This window comes from Neovison vison, chromosome 1 (genome assembly GCF_020171115.1).
Source record: "Neovison vison isolate M4711 chromosome 1, ASM_NN_V1, whole genome shotgun sequence".
NCBI lineage: Eukaryota > Metazoa > Chordata > Mammalia > Carnivora > Mustelidae > Neogale > Neogale vison.
The window spans coordinates 192,042,728-192,066,819 of record NC_058091.1 but is presented as its reverse complement, the minus strand read 5'-3'; the positions used below and the strand labels follow the sequence as shown (position 1 = coordinate 192,066,819).

The 24,092-nt window shown below is 34.5% G+C and overlaps 1 protein-coding gene across 1 annotated transcript in view; it reads right to left on the bottom strand.

Annotated features, from left to right (window-relative positions):
* Positions 1-1,220: 1,220 nt before the first annotated feature.
* SLCO4C1 (solute carrier organic anion transporter family member 4C1) overlaps positions 1,221-24,092 on the bottom strand; it is a 72,931-nt gene continuing 50,059 nt past the window's right edge. Inside the window, exons 9-13 of the mRNA XM_044264920.1 lie at positions 18,314-18,467; positions 13,949-14,139; positions 12,379-12,443; positions 10,128-10,265; positions 1,221-3,180 (exon numbers count right to left, since the gene is read on the bottom strand). Coding sequence (XP_044120855.1) covers positions 3,020-3,180; positions 10,128-10,265; positions 12,379-12,443; positions 13,949-14,139; positions 18,314-18,467 — 709 coding nt within the window. The 3' untranslated portion in view covers positions 1,221-3,019. The remainder of the gene's footprint in view (positions 3,181-10,127; positions 10,266-12,378; positions 12,444-13,948; positions 14,140-18,313; positions 18,468-24,092) is intronic.

Genomic DNA, 24,092 nt, shown 5'->3' with positions numbered 1-24,092 from the left:
ATTGATGAGCAGAAATTAAGAAACAAGGTAGAGGATCACAGGGGAAGGGAGGAAAGATAAAACAAGATGAAACCAGAGAGGAAGACAAACCATAAGAGACTCTTAATCTTGGGAAACAAACTGAGGGTTGCTGAATAAGGGGTGGGTAGGGCGGGGATAGGGTGACTGGGTGACGGACATTGGGAAGGGTATGTGTTGTGGTGGACACAGTGTGTTGTGTAAGACTGATAAATCACAGACTTGCATCCCTGAAACAAATAATACATTAGATGTTAATAATAAATAAACAAAAATAACACTGTTTCTAATATCAGTTCTTTCTGCAAATCAACTATATTGGGGCCTAAATTATATATAGTAAAATGCACCATTCTAATTCATATAATTCAACAATTACAAAAAGATATACGGACATCACGGAAAGTAGTTCTGCCATGTCCTCTTGCAAATGTGGTATTAACTATTTCTTTAATGCTAATTTGCTGGTTTAGATAATTTTTCTATAGATATTTGATATGTCAATATTTGGGAAGCTGGGTAAAGCTTACAGGAGAATTGTGTGTACTATTTTCACAATTTTTTAAAAGTCTAAAATTGTTACAAAGTAGAGGTTAAAAAGGAAAGTCAAACTAAATCTAAAAAGAAAAAATTAAAATGCCAATTGAGGATGATTTTTATAAGCTGTTAATTTTGTAAAAAACAGTAAAATGTTTTGATCCAATTTACCTTACAGTTTTTAAAAATAGACTGTCTTTTATTTATTTTTGATCACTCATATATAATGTGTATCTTAATGTTTAGTGCATTAGGTACAAAAAATGCTGCAGAAGCCTGGAATGTGTTGTAGTGGGGAAAAGCACATTATCTCTAAAATTAAAGTCCAACCTGATTTCTTTAAAAATATTGTAGAGTGTTTTTCTAACCCAAGACAATTTAAATATAACCTTTCCAAAACACATTACTTTTGCAATATCAGACCATCTGCAACTGTATCCTACTCATATAAATTCTACATACCCCTCTGTCATACATGAAAACTACTGTATGGAACAATTTTAGTATATGTTTCATAATGAATGTGGTTTATATTGAATTAAATACATCTGCTGAGATTCCAGAAATCACTGAATTAAAATGCTTTCACCAAGTTCAAAAGTACACTCATTTTCCCTTTCCCAACCATCAAATGTGTGTGTATTCATAAACAAATACAAACCCCATTTCAAAATCTGTGCCATTTAATAAGGTTAAACATTAACAATCTGGTACAAATATTCTCATTTTTAAAAAGATACATATATGCATTTTACATAATTGCTTAAATTAAAGACAATACTAAAAGAAAACAGCTAAAATCTTACTTATATTTTCTCCAATTTCCATAGCTAAATCAATCATATATAGTTCTTTCATGTGTAAGAGTTTTAGATTTTTATGTCCTACAATTCAGGAAATCTAAATATTAAAAATAAGTTTTAAGATATGTATCTAATTATGTACAAAAATCACCACAGGTCGATTCATAGATTCAAGCTTAATATAAAATTAATCATATAAATTGTGAAAAAATATACTATGAAAAATTTTGTTCTTAAGGTAGCATACCAACACATATAACCTAGTTGATTCAAAAGTATAAATAATATGTAGTGTCTACACTGCCCTGTCATGGAAGGAGGTATTCTTTGTAAATATGTCTAAGAGTCTGACTTCTTTCAAGGATCAAAATTACTTTCACTTTACTCATTTTCATTAAAAATTTGTAAAAATGTATCATCTTACAAAATTGAGTACACTGAATAAAGCAAAGCCCTTGAGAACTAAAAACCATTATGAATGTCCATTATAAGCAACTTGTCCAAACTGTTTGTATAGATAGGGTGACTTTTTTTTTCTTCTTTCTAATTTAAGTATGAACTTCAACGCTTTTCTTGATCAGTAAAATTCTTAACCAGGTAGAATTATTTGTTGTTGTTCACTGATCTATTTCCTCTACATTCTGAATAGACAAAGGTGGCTTAAATCTGAGCTGAAGAAATGGAATGTTATCATGTTATCAGATATGTGAAATAGTTTATCTTTCGAATAAATGGATCCGTTAAAGAGTCAAGCAACCCTAATACATGCCTTCTATGAGCAAAGTACTATTTAAGGTGCTATAAATAATATACTAGGTAACAAGTTTTTTAAAATGAGAAAAATTAAATTACTGAGTTATATAAACACTGATCAACAGTTCATTAAGAAATCTTTTCATATATAATTGGCACTTTTCTTTATTGAATCTGGTACTTTCTCCTGGAGGACATATAACTGAATAATACTGCCTTGGAATCATTAAAGGAAAATGCTAAAAATAAGCAAGATTAGCAAATTACTGCCTGGAATTCTTGAGTTAGAGTGACAATATGTATATATAATGCTATTTCTGAACTCATTATATACTGGGACACAAAGAAGACAATCAACCTATATTTTAGTAGTTTAGTAATCTTCTGGGTGAAGGACAGACCAGTGTATAAAACTTAAAAACAAAATAGCTGGCTTTAAATTCCTGAGTTTTCAGTAATAGTTCTTAAAAATCATCACATATATTTGATTAGTTTACATTTTTATACCACAAATTTTCTAAATAAGCCCAAACTACTGACAATGATAATTAAACAAACTGCAAGAAGAAATGTCATTTTGTTTCTAAAATATAAACTTTTTGTTAATAATTGGTTTTTTTTTTTCTAATTTAGTTTATTAGCTTGTTATTTCACACCTGGAAAATGGGGTGTGTGTGTGTGTGTGTGTGTATTTTGAGGCATTTGGTGGGCTCTGAAGGCACAGGTCTGTTTCTTACATTAAAACAAAAATAAACAAGTTCATAAATGTACAGAAAACACATTTAATTATAAATACCAACTTTTAAAATGTGATTGTCCATATTGGGTAGATAATGCTGCAATGGCAATGTGCACTCTTACAAATGATGGCCAATTTTCCAGCTGTAAACTGGTCTCCATTTTCTACTTCACCCCTCATGTCCTATATTGCTGAGGTCACATTCTACTGAAACCGTACTCACAACTGGATTCTGATTTTCAAATGATGCATCTGTGTCTAGTGGTGGCGGCTTATACAAGAAGACTGCAAACCCGTTGAAGAAAATGGTGATAGTTTTACAAGTAACACCTAAATATAAAAACAAAAATTAATCATGCATTTAGGCCTTTAAGTATTAACAAATGAATTGTTTTATTTTGTTTCTCTCTTTATTTTTTATTTTTTTGGCTTTCTTTGATTCCATTTATAAGTGAAGACATATTATTTGTCCAAACTATAGTTTATATAAAAGTAGTTTATAAAAATTTATATGTTTATAAAAAGTTTATATAAATATAGTTTATATAAAAGACTATATTTGTCCTTCTCTATCTGACCTATGTCATTTGGCATAATGCCATCTAGGTCCATTTATGCTGTCACACAGTAAGATTTCATTCTTTTTCTTGCTGGATAATATTTCACTGTACATATAAACCATATTTTCTTTATCCATTCACCTATCAATTGACACTTGGGTTACTTTCATAACTTAATATAAATAGTGCTGCAATAAACATAGGGATACATATATCTTTTTGGATTAGTTTTTGTTTTCTTCATATAAATACCCAAAAATACCCGGAGGTAGAATTACTAGATCACATGGTAGTTTTATTTTTAATTTTTTGAGGAAACCCCATACTGTTTCCCATAGTGGCTGTACCAGTGTGTATTCCGACCAACAGTGCATGAGAGTTCCCTTTTCTCCACAACCTCACCAATACTTGTTATTTCTTCTTTTCGATAATAGCCATTCTGACAGATGTGAGGTGGTATCTCATTGTGCTTTTGATTTGCATCTCCCTGATGATGGGTGATGGTATCTTTTCATGTGCCTGCTGGCCATCTGGATGTCTTCTTTGGAGAAATGTCTATGTGATCTTCTGCCTAGCTTTTAATTCAGGCTGTTTACTTTTGTTGTTGTTGTTGTTGTTGTTGTTGTTATTGAGTTGTATAAGTTCTTTTTATAGTTTGGATATTGACCCTTTATTGGCCATCTCAAGTCCATGTATCTTCTTCCATTCAGTAGTTTGCCTTTTCCTTTGTTAATGGTTTCCTTCACTGTACAAAAAGCTTTTCAGTTTGTTGTAGTCCCTTTGTCTATTTTTGCTTTTGTTTCCCTGGCTTGAAGAGATAGATCCAAAAAAAATATTATTAAGGCTGCTGAGCTTACTATTTTTTTTTCTTCTAGGAGTTTTATGGTTTCTGGTCTTGCATTTAAGTCTTTAACACATTTTGAGTTCATGGCTGTGTATGGTGTAAGAAAGTGGTCCAATTTCATTCTTTTTGATATAGCTGTCCAGTGTGATTTGTTGAAGAGACTGTCTTTTCTCCATTGAATGCTCTTGCCCCCTTAATTGTAGATTAATTGAGCATATAAATGTGGGTTTACTTCTGGGTTCTCTGGTGCAACTGTAAAAGGATTGTCTTAATTTTCCTTTCTCATAGTTTGCTGTTAGTACAGAGAAATGCAAAAGATTTCTGTATATTAATTTTGTATCCTGAAATTTCTGAATTTATTAGTTCCAATAGTTCTTTTTTCTTTTTTTTTGTGGGAGGGACTTCCAATACTATGTAAAATAAAAGTGGTGAGTGAATATCGGTGTCATGTTCCTGATCTTAGAAGAAAAGCTTTTAGATTTTTACTGTTGAATATTATTTAGCTGTGGGTTTATCATATTTGGCCTTTATTATGTTGAGGTATATTCCCTTTATACCTACTTTGGTTAGTTTTTATCATAAATGGATGTTGAATGTTTTTCCTATTTTTGAGACAATCATATTTTTTTTATCCTTCATTTGTTAAAGTCATGTGTCACGCTGATTTTTTTGTGGGTGTTGAACAAACATTGCATCCCTGGAATGAACCTCACTTAGTCAGCCTGTGTGATCCTTTTAATATATTGCTGAATTAAGTTTGATGTTTTGTTGAGGACTTTTGCATCTATGTTCATTAGGAATATTGGTTTGTAATTTTCTTTTTTGTAGTGTCTTTGTCTGCTGGGCTCATAAAATGAGTTCCTTCCTCTTCTATTTTTTTGGAATAATTTGAGAAGGATGAGTACTAACTCTTAAAATATTTGGTAAAATCCACCTACAAAGCCATCTGGACCTGGACCTGGACCTTTGAGGGGAGTGGTTTTTTTGTTTTGTTTTTATTACTGGTTTAATCTCATTACTACCAACTAGTCTATTTTCTTTTTTTTTTCCCCATGCCTTGCTTTTTATTTTTTTTTTATTTTTTTTTCAATTTATTTATTTTCAGAAAAACAGCATTCATTATTTTTTCACCACACCCAGTGCTCCATGCAATCCGTGCCCTCTATAATACCCACCACCTGGTACCCCAACCTCCCACCCCCCCGCCACTTCAAACCCCTCAGATTGTTTTTCAGACTATGGACTCTGAAAAACTGGTCTATTTTCTATACAGATTTTCAATTTCTTTAAGATTCAGCTTTTTTTTTCTATAGCTTTATTATAAAAGTCTTTAAGTCACGTAGTATAAGTCCTTTCCAGCTCAGTTTTTTTTTTAATTTTTTTTATAAACATATAATGCATTTTTATCCCCAAGAGTACGGAATCACCAGGTTTACATACTTCACAGCACTCACCATAGCACACACACCCCCATGTCCATATTTAAGATTCAGTCTTGAAGATTATATGTTTCTAGGAATATACCCATCACTTCTAGATTGTCTAATTTGATGGTATATAATTGTTCATAATATTCTTTTATGATCCTTTGCATTTCTATGGTGTCCATTGCAATTTCTAATCATTTCTGATCTTATTTTTGGGCTCCCTTTTTTTCTTGATGAGTCTAGTTAAAAGCCTGTTGATTTTGTTAATTTTTCAAGGAATCAGCTCTCAGTTTCGCTGATCATTTCTGTTGCTTTTTTAGACTCTATTCCACTTATTTTTGTTTGGATCTTATTGCCATCTTCCTTCTAAGAACTTTGGGCTTTGTTTTTTCTTCTTTTTCTAGTTCCCTTAAATATAAAGTTAGATTGTTTGAGATTTTTATTGTTTCTTAAGGTAGACCTATATCTGTATAACTATGAATTTCCCTTTTACAACTGTTTTTGCAGCATTCAAAAAATTTTGGAACATTGTGTTTCCACTTTTATTTATCTCATGGTACTTTTTAAATTTCTCTTTTGGGTTTCTTCTTTGATCCCTGGTTGTTCAGTAGGATGTTATTACATCTTCATATATTTTTGAACTTTCCACTTTTCTTCTTATAACTGATTTCTAGTTTCATATTTTTTGTCAGAAAAGATACCTGATTTAATTTCAATCTTCTAAAACTTATTAAGACTTGTTTTGTGACCTTGCATGTGATCTATTCTGGAGAATGCCCCATGTGCACTTGAATGTGTACTGTGCTGTTTTGGGATGGAATCTTCTTTATATATCTATTAGGTCCATCTAATCTATTTAAGGTCATAGTTACCTTATTGATTTTCTATCTGGATCATCTATCCATTGATCTAAGCGAGGTATTAAAGTCCCCCACGAATATTGTATTACTGTTTATTTCTCCCTTTACTACTATTTCTCCCTTTACTATTACTATTACTATTTACTATTTACTATTAATATTTGCTTTATAAATTTAGGTGCTATGTTTGGTTTACGAATGCTGTTGTGTTGATTCCTTTACTGCTATGGAATGCCCTTTTCTGTCTTTCATTACAGTCTTTGTTTTAAAGTTTATTTTGTCTGAGATAAGTATCACTATTTCTACTTTGTTTTCATTTTCATATAATGTCTATTTCTATCCCTTCATTTTCAGTCTGTGAGCATCTTTAAACTGTAAGTTACCTCATACAGGTAGCAGATGTAAGGGTCTTATTTTTTTATCCAGACCTTTTGATCATATACCTTTTGATTATAGAATTCAATTCATTTACATTTACAGAAATTATTGATAGGTATGTACTTCTTACTATTTTGTTAACTGTTTTCTGGCTGTTTTTGTAATTCCTCTCTGATCCTTTTTTATTCTCTTTCTCTCTACTCCTGTGGTTTATTTTCTTTAGTGTTTTGTTTAGATTCCTTTTTCTTTTCCTTTCTGTATTTACCATAATTTTTTAATGTGTGTGATTACCGTGAAGTTCACATATAACATGTATATAACAGTCTCTCTTAAGTTGATGGTAACTTAATTTTGAACGCTTTTCAAAACTTGATACTTTTATTCACACCCTCTATGTTTTAGATTTTTGATGACACATTTCATAACTTTTTTGTATTCCCCTAATTATTGTATTTTAAATTACAGTGTTGTCTTTTACCCTTAACACTTGCTTTTTAAGAGGCTTATCTACTACCTTTATTATTTATTTACCTTTACTGCTGAGATTTTTGTTTTCATGTTGTATTAATTCGTGTCTTTCTTTTTTAGCTTAGAGAAGTCCCTTTAGCCTTTCTTGTAGTGCCAGTTTAGTGGAGATGAGCTTTCTTAGATTTTGCTTACTTCGAAAACTCTTCATCTTTCCTTCAACTCTGGATGATAACTTGTTGGGAAAAGTATTCTTGGTCGGCAGTTTTTTTCCTTTCAGTGTTTTGAATATTATTCCACATCCTTCTGGTCTGTGTAATTTCTGCTGAAAAATCTGCTAATAGCCTTACTGGGTTTCCCTTATATATATATATATATTTATATATATATATATTTTTTTCTCTTGCTGCTTTTAAAATTCTCTATTTGTCTTTACCTTTATCATTTTAATTATAATTGGTTTTGGTGTATTTATTTTCAGGTTCATCTTATGTGGAACTCTCTGGGATTTCTGAACCTGCATGTCTGTTTCCTTCTCTAGATTAGGGAAGTTTTTAGCCATTATTTCTTCAACAAATTTTTCTAACCCTTTTCTCCCTCTTCTCCTTCTGAGGCTCCTAGAATTCAAATGTTATTCCATTTGATGCTCTCCCAGAGGTCCCTCAAGGTATCTTGTCTTTTAAGTTCATTTTCATTTTGCTGCTTGAGTGTTTTCCATTGCTATCTTCCAGCTTGCTGCTTCTTGCCTCTAATTCATGCATTCTGCTGTTGAACCCCCTATTTTTTAGTTCAGTTATAACTTAGCTTTGGTACTTTCTTATATTTCCTACCTTTTTGTTGAAGTTCTTGCTGTGTTCACCCATTTTTTCCCCCACAATTGGTGAGCAACTTTACAACCATTGCCTTGAACTCTTTATCAGGTAGACTGCTTCTCTCCATTTTCCTAAGGTCTTTTTTCTGTGATTTACTATGGTTTTTTGGTTTAGAATCTTTCTTCTCATTTTGCCTGTCTCTCTGTGTTTATCTCTATTCATTAGGTATAATGGTTAACGCTTTCAGTCTTGAGGTAGTGGGCTTGTGTAAGAGTGTTTCATGTGGCCCCAAAACAGTCTTCCCTGGCTACTGACCCAAACCCTCTATGGACATCCCTCATGGGGACTGCATGTCTTCACTGTCTATAATAGGGACACACTGCTGTATGGGATAGATGAGGCTCGGGGTACTCAGCCAGCCCAGTTTTAGGTTGGTGGGCTGACTGGATAAGGCAGGGGTTGGGATGTTTACCTGATTCAGTTGTGGCTTGTCTGCTACATTGGGAGGGTGGAGCTCAGGGAACCTGCCCTCCTGTTTGCATCTTGGCTGCTGAATGGGAAGGATGGGGCTCAGAAAGCTTGCCTACCCTAGTTGTGGTCAGATCTCTGCACAGGGTGGGTGGGGTGCAGAGTACTTGTCCAGCCTGGTTACAGTGCAAGGTGGACAGAGCATGCCCTTTGGTGCTAGCAGGCTAGAGAAAGAGCATGGAAAATGGCACTCACTGATTCTGTCACCAGCAAGTTAGGATAAGAGTACAAAAATGGTGCCCACCAGAGCTTGTGTTTCTGGATAAAGTCCCTGCACGTTCCTACCTCTCCAGAAGCCATTTTAAACTTATTAAGTGGGTCTTCTGTGCTTATATTCTGGGTACTCTTCATTCTGTTGCTTTTGTGCTGGATCTCAGGACACATGGGTTTGCACACAAGGCCTATAAGAGTGGGATCTCTGTTCCCTACAGTTCCGTGTTTCTCTTGGTCTTGATCCCTATTGGTTTTCAAAACCAGATGCTTAGAGATCTTGTCTTCCCAGTGCCAGTCCTCTGGGTCAGCACACCTGTTCTGTGACTCAATCCCTTCACTCATTAAGGATGTACTCTTCATTTTTGGGATCTCTCTCAATTGTGGAATTAACGTGTCTGGGGTAAGGCATGTCTCTGCCTTTCCTACCCTACTCAATGTGTCTCTTTTGTCCTTTGTTATGTGGTGCTGTGTCCAGTGCTAAGATCCTTTTCTTTAGAAATTATTCTATATGTAGCTATAAATTTATTGTATCCATGGGAGGAGATGAGTTCAGGGTCCTCCTGTGACCAACTTGAAACCTCTAACTCTATTTTTAATTTAAATATGTAATTTTTTAGGTTGATTTTAAATTTTTAAATATTAACTCCTACAAAACAGGTACACTGGTCTACTTTCTCAGTCTTCATTGTCATATATTGCTTAACAAAACTATCCAAGGTAGACTACCAAAAGCAAAAAGGGTTAAACATCACAGCTAACCTTTTAAACTATAAAATCATTTCTTACAACATGCTTTAGAGCCAAAGGATATTTTCTTACTTCAGTTCTAAGTGCTTTCCAAAGCCCAGGTACCTAGACAACAATCATTCCAGAGAGTTTCTCAGAATTGTCTTAGCTTTTTGTTAGATGTTCAAAAAAATTTTTGAAAGAAGCTGTTTAAAAGAAGTGTATGTGATTTTTATAAAAGCTAAAATGTTATTCTCTTCTATTTTAGACTGAGTCTTACAACTCATTAAAGCCTTTCACAACTTGCCATGATAACTTGCCATGATAACTGATGTCTGCTTCAGAATTTCAGGGTAGCCCAACAGCATGGACTGAGCATTACAAAACTTAAGTAAGTAACAGTAAGACCTTTTTCTCTTGACATCATCAATTTAATCTAAAGTTATCAAGAAATTACCACTTACTTATGGCTACTAGCATATGGGCCATCTTGATGTTATTATAAATCCAGCAAGCTCCTCTAGCTCCACATTCATTAATATCCCACAGAATACATGTGCTGTCAATTGTGAAACCAAATATAATTGGTCCAGGTATTGTGCCTAGAAGAATTTTATGTGAAATATACAATCAGTAAATATTACAGTCTCTAATTAATGGGTTTTTATTATAAGTGGTCATAAATATATTTTATATAAACAATAATAAAAACTAATCTGCCCATATACAAATCAATCAGGTCATGTACAGGTAAAAGGGATAGAAAGAAATACAGATAAAACATTCTGAAATAATTATATAATTATTATATACTTCCAATCAATTCAGAAAGTAATTATTTACATTAAAAAAATCTGGTATTTATTGGGTTAACACTTAGCTAGGTATTTTAATCCATAGCCTTCCTAATTTAATGAATGTGCCTTTGAAATTAGTTATTCTACTTCTTTTTAAGATTTACGTATTTATTTTAGAGAAATTGAGAGGGTGAGCACAGGGAAGCAGGGAGGAAGAGAAACTTTAGCAGACTCCTCGCTATGCTCAGAGCCCAACAAAGGGCTTGATCTCATGATGCTGAAATTATGACCCAAGCCAAAATCAAGAGTCAGATGCTTAGGGGCACCTGGGTGGCTCAGTGGGTTAAAGCCTCTGCCTTCGGCTCAGGTCATGATCCCAGGATCCTGGGATCAAGTCCCCCGCATTGGGTTCTCTGCTCCACAGGGAGCCTGCTTCCTCCTTTCCCTGTCTGCCTCTCTGCCTACTTGTGATCTCTGTCTCTCAAATAAATAAATAAAATCTTAAAAAAAAAAAAAAGAGCCAGATGCTTAACCAACTGCACTACCCAGGGACCCCAACTATTCTACTTTTTAAAAATCAAAATTATTTGTATGTGTTATTTGTATGTGTATGTGCATACATGACAGCACAACTGTGTATATCTACACACACACACACACACACACACATCAACATGCCCGGGAATACTATTTCAAACACACCCCCTCCCTTGCATGAAGTCATGAGGTACTAAACTTCCATATATTTAAGGAGTTTACGACTGATACAAATCAAATACATTTCTTAGACAAAGATTTCAGCTACATCCAGCTTGTTCCTTCATGACCTGCAACATAGCAGTCAAAGGAGCACTGGACTGAGGATAAGGATACCATTCTTCTAGTCTCATTTTCACCACGAATTGTATAACTATGGACAAATCCTTAAATGTCTCAAAGCTTTAATTTACTCATCTGAAAGGGGGAAAGTTGGTCTATGTGATCTCTATTGTTCCTGCTTTAGTTTTTGTTTTTATAAATGATCTCAGTATTATGTATATAATATTGTGGGCATAATCAAATAATTATATGTATAACACAGTATTTCTGTCCTTCTACATCTTGCTACATATTTCTACATATTCTTTCTACAATATTTTCCATAAAATCTTCCATCAATTCTCAATTACCCACAATATTATGTCATATTTTCATTTAAATGTTTTAACTCATTATTTTTCATTGTTGATGCAACATAATTATGTCCCAAATGGAGATAAATGCTGGGAGAAAAGGAATTACCAGAGTTAAAAGTATGATTTCATCATAATTTATGTTGGTAATAAGCTTTACATGGATAGAAAAAAGATTTATGTATTTTACTATACTCTATTAAACATATGTTCATGATCCTCTGTATTTTAAATAAATATGACATACTCCCTAAAAGTTATATTTGGGGTTTTTTTGTGTGTGTTTTTTTAAAGATTTTATTTATTTATTTGACACAGAGAGAGAGATCTCAAGTAGGTAGAGAGGCAGGTAGAGAGAGAGGGGGAAGCAAGCTCCCCGTAGCAGAGAACCCAATGTGGGGCTCAATCCCAGGAACTCTGAGATCATGACCTGAGCCAAAGGCAGAGCCTAAGCCACTGAGCCACCCAGGCACCCCTAAAGTTATATTTGTAGTAGAATATAGAATAGAATTGGAAACAACAGTTAACCAATCAGGTAAGTGAAAAGAAAGCCATTGTTTTCTTACGTGATATATAAACAATACTACATATTAAATATTAGAAAACAGCTTTTTTCAATGACAATTATATAGTTTTCCATGACATTTATATTAATTATTTTCTATGTACATACTGTGAGGACACCAATAGCACTAATGAACAAAAATAACCAACAGTCACCAATGAATTAAGAAAAAACGGCATACCTAATAATCGAAGCAGCATAAACTGTATTCCCAAAGCTAGGGACCGCTGCCTGTGATCAACACACCTGGAGATATCAAATACATGTTAAACCAAAAGTGGCTGTATAGTATATTTACTCTTTGAGCAAATTTATTTTTATACCAGCTTAGCATTTCTAGATTAAAGTAAATTTTATATGCATGAAATAAACTATTTGTAACAACTCCTACACAGTTCAACTTTTTGGAGTTCCAAAGAAGTTATAGAATTATAAAAGAAGAAAAATGACATGTGAACTAAAATACTACAAATACAAGTAACACCAAAAGGGTCAAATAAAGTCTAACAAATGTATTGAATATGTATGAATTGTATCAAATGTAAAAAAGAAAGGATATTTATTAGTAAGACTTAGTTTTAACCATCCCCTTAAGTCACAAGCAAATAATTCCTACTCTAACTTACTAACTTTGAGATAGAAGTCATATCTACAGGATAATGTACAAATGTGGGTCAATGTAAAACAGTTGCTGAAGCTCAATCTTATTTTAAGTAACGATTATCAACGATGAATGAAACGTGATGCTGGCACATAAGAGTTAGGAGAAAAGAGATCAACATGCAGTTGAAAGGTAATGCAGATAATTTTTCAAAAGTGAAGTTTTGGGGCGCCTGGGTGGCTCAGAGGGTTAAGCCTCTGCCTTCAGCTCGGGTCATGATCTCAGGGTCTTGGGATCAAGCCCCGTGTCAGGCTCTCTGCTCCGCAGGGAGCCTGCTTCCTCCCCCCTCTCTCTCTGCCTGCCTCTCTGCCCACTTGTGATTTCTCTCTCTGTCAAATAAATAAAATCTTTAAAAAAAAAAAAAGTGAAGTTTTAAAAAAAAACATTTTCTCAATTCTCTAAATAACTCCAAAGTCCACATGAGATCATCTTAACAGACAACTTAATAGTTTTAGACTGAATCTCTAAAATTTCCAATTGACAAATAATTTTGTGAAAAGGTAGTATGGGGGAACAAAAACTGAAGAGTAAAAAAGCTAGAGTTTGTTAGGAAAGACTCAGAAAGGCTAATGAACTTAAGAAAGGGCAGACAGAAAATATTTTTATCAAGTGATGTAGAAGGAGAAAGAGCAACTTGAATGAAGCTCAGAGACTATTAAGAGCCGGGGGGCGGTTAGCTTCTCATCCAGCAGAGCACTGTTTACAGGACGGCTGAATATCACCACACCTACTACGTAAGGTAGGATTCTGTCATTCTGATTCTGACATAGGCGTAATGCACTGTATTTCCATCACGCTTAAACACAGTCCAACAGATTCAATTGAAGCCTCACAAAAGAGGCAGAGAAACAAAGTCAAGTATATTCCAGATAGGTAATATTAAGACATTTTCACATACATGATCATATTTAAACCTTATTCCTCTGGGGTTTGATGAAGTAGCTTTTCCAGGCCATGGAACTAACGATTTTATGAGAACCAAATTAATACTGGAGCCAGTGGTCAAGAGAAGCCCAAATGAACCCTTGAGTCCATATTCTTTTCAATGACCACATCTTAGGGATGGCAAATTTCACAATATAATACGTACCTTAGGATGGACACAGTTATAGGAGTACCAGCCATAAATGTAAAGATAATTGTAGCAAACAAAATGCCAAGAAAAATGGGCAACTTTGCACATCGATTTTCACATTTTCCAGCTTTAGCTTCTGAATCAAAATTTGCCATAGTAGGTGTCATTTCTGTATTCTTTGCAATACAGGAGCAGTTGTAATATACCTAGAAATATTAGACAAGAAAATATTGAAAGTACGTATCTTGAAAACAGAAAACATATTTTAAAGATCTATTTATTTGAGAGAGAGAGAGAGAGAGAACAATGGGGGAAGGGACAAAAGAAGAGGGAGAGAGAGAAAATCCTCAGTCTCCCAGCCGACCACAGATACCAACATAGGGTTCCATCCTAGAACCCTGGAATCACGACCTGGGCCAAAATCCAGAGTCAGCCACTTAATCGATGAGGCCATCGAGGTGCCCCTCTCAAAAACATATTTTATCATTTTAAGTTAGGTGCTCTCTAGAGATGGCAAACATTTTACATAGTCTTAACCTGTACACAACAAATGATGCCGAGAAAGAGTAATTAACTCTTGGTCATATTTATGGTCTGTATTTGAGTTTTGTGTTCATTGATTCAAATCATAACCTACTATTGACTATGACTTATAAAATAAATTGACAAGAATATAACAATTACCAGATCTCATATTCTAGACTACTTTTAATGGATCATAATTGTTCAAATAGTTTTCTAATATAGAAGGCAAAGAAGCATGTAGGGTGACAATCTCACTCTCTGCATTAGTTGGAAAGGAAAAACACTGTAATTTCAACAAGCCCCACAGTAAAATCAAGTAACATATTACAAGTCTCTAGGGGGGGGAAATGCTACTTTCAACTAAACTACTACAACTTTTCTAAACTTTTTGTAATTGCTTTACTGAAAGGAAACTATATGCCTTCTAAGATGACATATGTATGATAATAAAAAACTAGAAGTTATTACTTCATTATCCTGAAGCCTATTTTACATGTAAATATAAAATATTAACTGTTTAATATATACATATAAATTAATAATATAAAGTATTAAAAGGTAACATGTTAAAAGGTCACAAGTATCACTTTTATAGGAAAAGAACTGAGAGTTTAAAAAGTTTGTAAGGCATAATTATTTTTTAAAAGTTTTTTACACCTCAATTCTATCCTTACTATAAATCTTTTTACAAGTTTAGGGCCCCAATAAAGTCAGAGTAAAGCTAAAGAAATCAAAGGGAAATGGTTCCTTTACTATTCTGAAGGCCAGAAACCTTTTCTCAGTGCTAAAGGTAATCTAAAGCTACTGGCACTGATTCAGGATGTCCAAATATGCAGATGACACTCCCAAAATAGAATTTTACATATTCAACTGGATATATAAAATAATAAAGAAATACAGCCTTTTAACATTTTAAGAGAAAACGGGCGCCTGGGTGGCTCAGTAGGTTAATCCGCTGCCTTCGGCTCGGGTTGTGATCTCAGGGTCCTGGGATCGAGTCCCGCATCGGGCTCTCTGCTCAGCAGGGAGCCTGCTTCCTCTCTCTCTCTGCCTGCCTCTCTGCCTACTTGTGATCTCTCTCTGTCAAATAAATAAATAAAATATTTTAAAAAAAACAAAAACATTTTAAGAGAAAAGTATTTTCTATCTCAAAGTAAATTTACACCTCTCTTACATAAAAATATATACAATTTTGTTTGCACTATAACTATACCTAGCTGTCAGTCAATATCTGTTTTGTTGTTTGAGTCACTAGTGCAAAATATAAGACTAATATTTTTGTGAACAAATGTACATAGGTATTTACTATATTATTAACAATGTATTTTGCCTATTTGAAACATGACATTAAGAAAAAAAAGTCCTGTGAAAAAAATGAGTTGTTACATGGACTAAATGGACATGAGAAAGCCAGAATGAATAGAAAATATGGAAGTCAAAATAATCTGTTTTTCCTAAATAATCCCTAGAAGATTAATTTGCTAGTTAAGATGGTAATTATAGTATTCGAAGAAAAATATAAATATCAAATTAATCTTATCAAAATAACCCATACCAATTAAAATGTGCACAGGCTATTAGATTCTTTTTCTTTTTGGGGGGCTGGTTTCTGTATGCAGGGTAGTATTTGTGTCAGACATTTTCAGTTATGTGAGTAAAACCCTACAAATACCTCCTTGTAATCTTTTTCTGAGTTAGTCAATAACACTTCTTAATCATATTTTAGACACAAGAAAACAATACCTATATATCTGCCTCTCAAAGGAATATTTAGCTACCTTACACTTATTTCTGACTCTGTAATATGCATCATGCTCACTGGCAGAATTCGATTCCTTGTAACTGACACAAACACGTAATTTTCTCAATCTGTTTTGAAACTAAAGCAATCCCAGATGTCTACTGGTTTGAAGATATCTACTGTTGAAGTCAACAGACTTGAGACCTCAAAAATCTTCCTGATCCCTTTTATTTTTCAGAGACACCTAATGGTAATGATCTAATTAGTTTAACCCAAGGATTAAAACTGCACATATGGCATCCACGTCTATTAGGTCTACCATGAGTCACCACAGATGTTTCTTCCACCGTATTTTTCTATGTTCTGAGATGATCCTTTAAAAAATCTATAAGCTAGGTAATAGGAAAAAATATATACATTGTTTCTCATATTCTTAACTTCCTTCAGGAAGATCAAATCCTAGTATGTTCAGACAAACTTCTACTGTATTTATTACACATAAGACCATTAAAGCTATGTATGTATATGTACAAGTACATAGATTTGTGTATGTATTTATGAACATACAAATGTGTTCAACCACACACACACACACACACACACACACACACACACATCCATGTTGGACTTAGAAGAAATCTAAAGTAATTTTATGGGTCATTTCAATTATCTATTTCTACTTATTTATATAGAAATCTTTTCTTGCAATCTTAAACTTCTCTTTATATAGGAAAACGAACGCCATTTCATTATTCTCCATTTCAAATATTCAAGACTGTGCTGTTTTATCATATAATTCTTACATATCTTATTCATTGTGATGTCTTATATAATAGTATATATTTCCCTTATGTCTTAAAGTTATCACATTATCCATTAATGCATAACATATGTACTATAAATAATCTGAATGTTATTTTTGCCCCTAACGCTTAAATTTAGCTAAGATGAAATCCAATAAAATTGGAGAAATTGGAAGGGGAGATGAACCATGAAAGACTGTGGACTCTGAGAAACAAACTGAGAGTTTTGTAGGGGAGGAGAATGGGGGGTTGGGTGAGCCTGGTGGTGGGTATTAAGGAGGACACTATTGCATGGAGCACTGGGTGTGATGCATAAACAATGAATCTTGGAACACTGAAAAAAAATAAAATAAAATTACAAAAAAAAAAAATAAAACATCTCACCAACCATAAAAAATAAAATTCTATTGGATTCTCTTAAACCATTTAACTTTTAAAAAAATCCTATCTAGGTAAACTAATATGAATTTTAATCTAGAATTAAAAATAAATTTGTATTTGAAAATTAATGATATGAGTATTTTAAAATGAATCCATGGTACATCAAATAAAAGCTACAAATATTTACTATGCTTCTATTATTATATACATGGTATTTAGTAAGAATAGACATTCTCTGACTTCTAGGAGCATAAAGTATGGCTGAGAAAAAAATAAAACTATAAAAATGTAAATATTTCACTACTATCAGAAGTAATGTTACAAAGATGAATGTGAATAATTGAAAAATTGATTTTTTTCACATTAGGAGTGTCTGAGATACAAAGGAAGAAGAGTCTTTTTCAGCTGAGTGCTCAGGGACTTAAAATATATACACAGAAGGGCACTTGAGTGGCTCAGTGGGTTAAAGCCTCTGCCTTCGACTTGGGTCATGATCCCAGGGTCCTGGGATGGAGCCCCACATCCGGCTCTATGCTCAGCAGGGAGCCTGCTTCCCCCCCCACCCCAATCTGCCTCTCTGCCTAGTTGTGATCTCTGTCAAATAAACAAATAAAATCTTAAAAAAAATATATATATATACATATACACATATATATATATAGTTAAAGTAAGAATGCTTTGCATAAACTCTACCCTCTTAACAAATTTAAAGCATACCTTATTATTGATAATAGGTGCAATGTTGTACAGCAGATCTCTAGAGTTATTCATCTAACTAGACTGAAACTTTATGTCTGGCTTCTGAATTAAGGAGTAGCATGAGCAAGGGAAGATCAAGCCCTACATAATTCCACTAGAGGGATAAAGATGGCTATCCACACATATACAAACACACAGCCTCATTAAAGCAAAGTAGAAGACGCAAGTTACCTTTAGATGTCTTTTTGAAATATAATTTTTACAACCTGCAAAGCAGGGAGAAAAATACTGGATTCCATCTCCTCCACAGACGGGATAATAATAAGATCGCAGGCAGTTACAATTACTATTACAAGGAGCAGTCAAGTTTCCCAGTTTTCCTGTCCTGTCAACAAGAAATGAAATAAGGGCAAATTACCTATGTTATAACTTTTAATGAGCAGTTCAGAAGCATTGCTATATCTTGCTGTTCCACCAATTATTTACTTGCTCCACACATATTTAATTACTTAATGAAGAAAACAAACAAAATATCTGCCTTTTCACATAGAATTTAATTTCTTATGGGAGAGAGAGAGGCAGTATAAACAATACTTATATAATGTATGTCAGTGATGAGAAAAATAGGCAGGGTAAGCAAATAAAACAACGTTTCTCCTTTGGCACTAGATTATTTTTTTCAAGAGATGGTGGGGAAGGGAGGGATGATTTTGTGGATAGTAGGATGTTTAGCAGCATCTCTGGTCCTTACACACTAGATGCCAGTAGTATCCCTCAGTTACGACAACCAAAAGGTCTGCAGACACTACCAAATTCCTCTGGGGTGTTGGCAAAATTTTAAAACTAGAAGGATGATATTTGCAAATGACAGTACAGACAAAAGGTTGATATCCAGGATCTATAAAGAACTCCTCAAACTCAACAGACACAAAACAGATAATCATGTCAAAAAATGGGCAGAAGACATGAACAGACACTTCTCCAATGAAGACATACAAATGGCTATCAGACACATGAAAAAATGTCCATCATCACTAGCCATCAGGGAGATTCAAATTAAAACCACATTGAGATATCACCTTACACCAGTTAGAATGGCCAAAATTAGCAAGACAGAAAACATGTGCTGGAGAGGATGTAGAGAAGGGAGCCCTCTTACACTGTTGGTGGGAATGCAAGTTGGTGCAGCCACTTGGGAGAACAGTGTGGAGATTCCTCAAGAAATTAAAAATAGAGCTTCCCTATGACCCTGCAATTGCACTATTGGGTATTTACCCCAAAGATACAGATGTAGTGAAAAGAAGGGCCATCTGTACCCCAATGTTTATAGCAGCAATGGCCACGGTCGCCAAACTATGGAAAGAACCAAGATGCCCTTCAACAAATGAATGGATAAGGAAGATGTGGTCCATATACACTATGGAGTATTATGCCTCCATCAGAAAGGATGAATACCCAACTTTTGTAGCAACATGGACGGGACTGGAAGAGATTATGCTGAGTGAAATAAGTCAAGCAGAGAGAGTCAATTATCATATGGTTTCACTTATTTATGGAGCCTAATAAATAACATGGAGGACATGGGGAGATGGAGAGGAGAAGGGAGTTGAGGGAAATTGGAAGGGGAGGTGAATCATAAGAGACTATGGATTCTGAAAAACAACCTGAGGGTCTTGAAGGGGTGGGGGGTGGGAGGTTGGGGGAACAAGGTGGTGGGTATTAGGGAGGGCACGTATTGCATGGAGCACTGGGTGTGGTGCAAAAACAATGAATACTGTTATGCTGAAAAGAAATTAAAAAAAATAAAATGACTATTAAAAGTTAAAAATAAAGAGTGTATGTACTGAGATGAGCACTGAGTAATATACAGAATTCTTGAATTACTAATTGTACCTCTGAAACTAATATAACAATGTATGTTTATTATGTTGGAATTAAAATTTTAAAATAAAAAACTAAAAATACTGAATAAAGGTTTGTAAAATACACACACACACGCACATGCACACACACACACAAAACAAAAAACTAGAAGGATGAATAAAATAATAGCATTCAACATAGTCATTTTATCAGTGGGAAAACTAGGGCCCTAAGAGACTATGTTATTTTTCTGTCTTTGCCAAAATCCTGGTTCCCAGGCTCAGTTGTGCTCCGCGCTGCTTCTTAATAGGATGCAGTATCTTTGGTAAGGTAAAGGGTTACCTTAAGCAAAGACATTTCTCCAGTTCTTACTTATTCATTCTCTCAACCAATAAACACTGAGCAAATGCTGGGCCCTATGTTAGGTATCAGGAATACAAAGCTGAGTAAGGTCCTCAAAGATCTCACAGTCTAGGAGCAGAGATGGACACAGATAATTAGACACACTAACATGGTTGAGTAGTTACAGGTATTTACAAAGTGTACTTTAGAAGCACTGAAGAAGGTCAAGGCAAAGTCTGGGTGAGTGTCTTTAGGAGCTTCTCTCTGAGCAAGTCTTAAATGATGAGTAACGGCTGGATAAATGGGGAATGTGTAGAGTACTTAGGGAAGCTGGTATGAAGGTGTAAAGGTGAGAAATAGCATCCTCTACGGACGAATATGAATGATGCCTGAGGCAGTGAATGATCGGAAATGTAGCTAGAGGGGTCAGGAACCAGATTATTGGGGGCTTTAATCTATTTTTGAAAAGTAATCAAAGTAGTTTTACACTGGGAAGTGATACCGTCAAAAGCACATGTTAAAGAAAGAACGCCAATAGTGAAACGGGGTAATGAGTTTAAAGGAAGGAGACAAATTACAATATCCCAGACAATAAGTTATGACAATAGACAATATGTAGGAGAACCAAAATAGAACATTTGATTAAAGGAGGCAGATTTGAGAAACATCGTGGATGTAGAATCATCCAAAAGATGAGATGCACGATTTGGTATTTTAAGATGGGAACAGGATGAAACAGTTGAGAGCGACTTCTACTGTCTAACTTGGTGTTCTGCAGTTTTATACACATTGAGGTTAAGAGTCTTAAAATTTGGTGAAGAAATCTGGCCTGCAGCTGGATATTTTAATATCGTTTGCATAGAGATGTGGCTGACGCCGTGATAATGGTAAGATCAGCCATAGGAGGGGCACAGAGTGAAAGGAGTACAGAGGTCTCAGGAGTCCGCTTGCTTCATGAATACACAGTGAGCTCCAATGATGTGCTAGACTCTACTTTCAGTGATGGAAATAAACCTAAAAGAAATAAAGAGAGACAAAAATAGAGATAGAGAAAGGGAAGGAGGAAGAAAGGGAAAAGGCAGGTAGGGGTGGACAGAAGGAAAGGGGTAATAAAAACCCCTCTTCATAGAAACCCTGAAGCTAACTTCCTTGCACTGGAGGTCAGAATCAGTAAAGAGGGCTTCATCTAAAGATCAGAAGGTAATAACTGCTCTATTAAAAAGCGAGGGTATGTAAGGGGTAGGTGGAGAAGGAGGAGCTCATGAAAGGAACAGACTGAAGGACACAAAACACATTGGAAGCAAATCAGGGCAAGTTTGAAGGAAAGGCGATCAAAGAGTAAACTCCGAAATAATTTGTCACTCTGCCTGGAGTCTCTTCTCCCGATTGATTCCACGGGCTGCTGCTAGATTTCTTTGTCAAGCACTCTTTTACTCACAAGAAAAAGCATTCTGGTATTCCTACAACTAGCTTACTGTATAGGTACACAGGTACAGCGACGAGAAAAATACTATCCCTTCAATCCTAGAAACAGCCTCTATACATTTTCTTTTCAATTTCTTAAAAAATTATTTATTTATTTATTTATTTATTTATTTGTCTGAGAGAGAGAGAGCAAGCACGCACACAAACAGGCAGAGTGGCAGGCAGAGGCGGAGAGAGAAGCAGGCTCCCTGCTGAGCAAGGAGCCCGATGTGGGGCTCGAGCCCAGCACCCTGGGATCATGACCTGAGCTGAAGGCAGAGGCTTAACCGACTGAGCCACCCAGGTGTCCTGAGCCGCTATACATTTTTAAATTTAAATTTTCCAATATATAATTCTCACATTACCAATGACTACTGAGAACCTGAAAATATAAAACTGTATGATGAGAACTTCAGTAGAAACAGAGAATTGCAGCATATATTCCTTACTTTCAAGGCTATATAAGCCACTGAAGCCTACATATTTTATAAAGATGTACTGCCTGAGTAAAGGGGAAACTATTATTAGGAAAAAAACCAATGCTTGCAAAGTTTATTAAAGTGTCTTAATAGACACATAGTATTTTTTAAAAATATAAAATATTTTAAATATAAAATTTTGAGTATTTAAAACATAGCATGTGTATAAATGCACACATCCATATATATGAGTAACATGTTTGTCACAAATAGAATTTAAATGTTAATTTCTTATTCAAATCCAAACTATTCTATAATTAGGCCTCTCCCATAAGCAAAGATTCCCCTAATCCTATTATAACATTCTAATAGGTATGCTTCTTTAAGGTGCTATTTCATATAAGCAAAGACCACATATATAAAACATACTATGTTTTGTTAATTTTGGCCATTCTAACTGGTGTAAGGTGAATACTGTTTTTCTGAAAATAAATAAATTGGGGAAAAAAAAAAAGAATATCCATCTTGAAAAAAAATTTAAAAATAAAAAATAAAACTTAAAAAAAAAAATACTATGTGTACTTACTACAGTATTTCATATTTTATGAGGTTCCAAGTATAAAGTAAAACAAAATCACCACCACCAACACTTATTGCCAAAACAGACCCAAACTGCCTGTAGATTGTCAAGGCAGTAAGAGAATTATGGGAAGTTTTAATAATTAACAGATTCTAGAAACGACAGTCTCCTTCAATTGCTGTGCCCATATTAAACATTTAAGAATGAATTTATGTAGAATATTATAAATACTAATAGTATTCCCTGAAATAATCAGTACTGTTGATTTTAAGTTATATATATATATATATATATATATATATATATATATATATATACATACATACATACATATATGGCTGTTTGACGGGGTTTTCAATGAACTTATCGATAAGCCTAACTCATTAATTCAGTCAAAAAAGCAGTTTTTAACCAGCTGTGATTACACGGCAAGGGCAAAATTTCGCATTGCCTCACTCTACTAGAAACTCTACATTTTCATAACTTCTTTCTTCCACTAAGCTTTAGTCTATTCCTCTTCCAAATATACTTTTTCATATACATGTGTTTCTTGGATGAGACTATACTGACTAGCTGCCCATGCCGTGTACATTTTAATATATAGCACACAGAGCTAAAACTGAGAATTTGGGACCACAGAGACAAAACAATCTGACAATGTCTCTCCTCGTTTGTGACATTAAACTCTGTCTCTATCTATATTTACATCTAAACACACACACACCCCTCCTGCTGACACCTTCTCACTTGTCTTCCTTCCCGTCCATAGGCTAAGGACAACTTGACTGGTAGTAACTTGTGTTTAAGGCTGAAAAATATCAAACAGATTCATATCTACATCATTTATTTTTCAAGGTGATTAACTAGTGCTAAACTTTCTAGAACTTTCTTTTCTTCTAAAAGGAACATACAAAAAAAACAGTGGTTTCTTGGGATATGCTTGGGCAAAGTTTGTAGGTGGGAAAGGTCTGCAGAGCTCACCTCTATCCACCTTTTGACATTGCCAGGTACTTTTTCTTTTTCTTTTTTTTTTTTTTTTTAAAGATTTATTTATTTATTTATTTGACAGAGAGAGAGATCACAAGTAGGCAGAGAGGCAGGCAGGGAGAGAGGAGGAAGCAGGCTCCCCGCTGAGCAGAGAGCCCGACGCGGGACTCGATCCCAGGACCCTGAGATCATGACCCGAGCCGAAGGCAGCGGCTTAACCCACTGAGCCACCCAGGTACTTTTTTATTTATAGGCACATGACTTAAGTCCCATTCAAACTGGTAACTGAACCTAGCCTTTACTTTCTAGCATTCATCGCTAACATATTCCCTTTGCCTCTCTCTCTTTTCTCAAA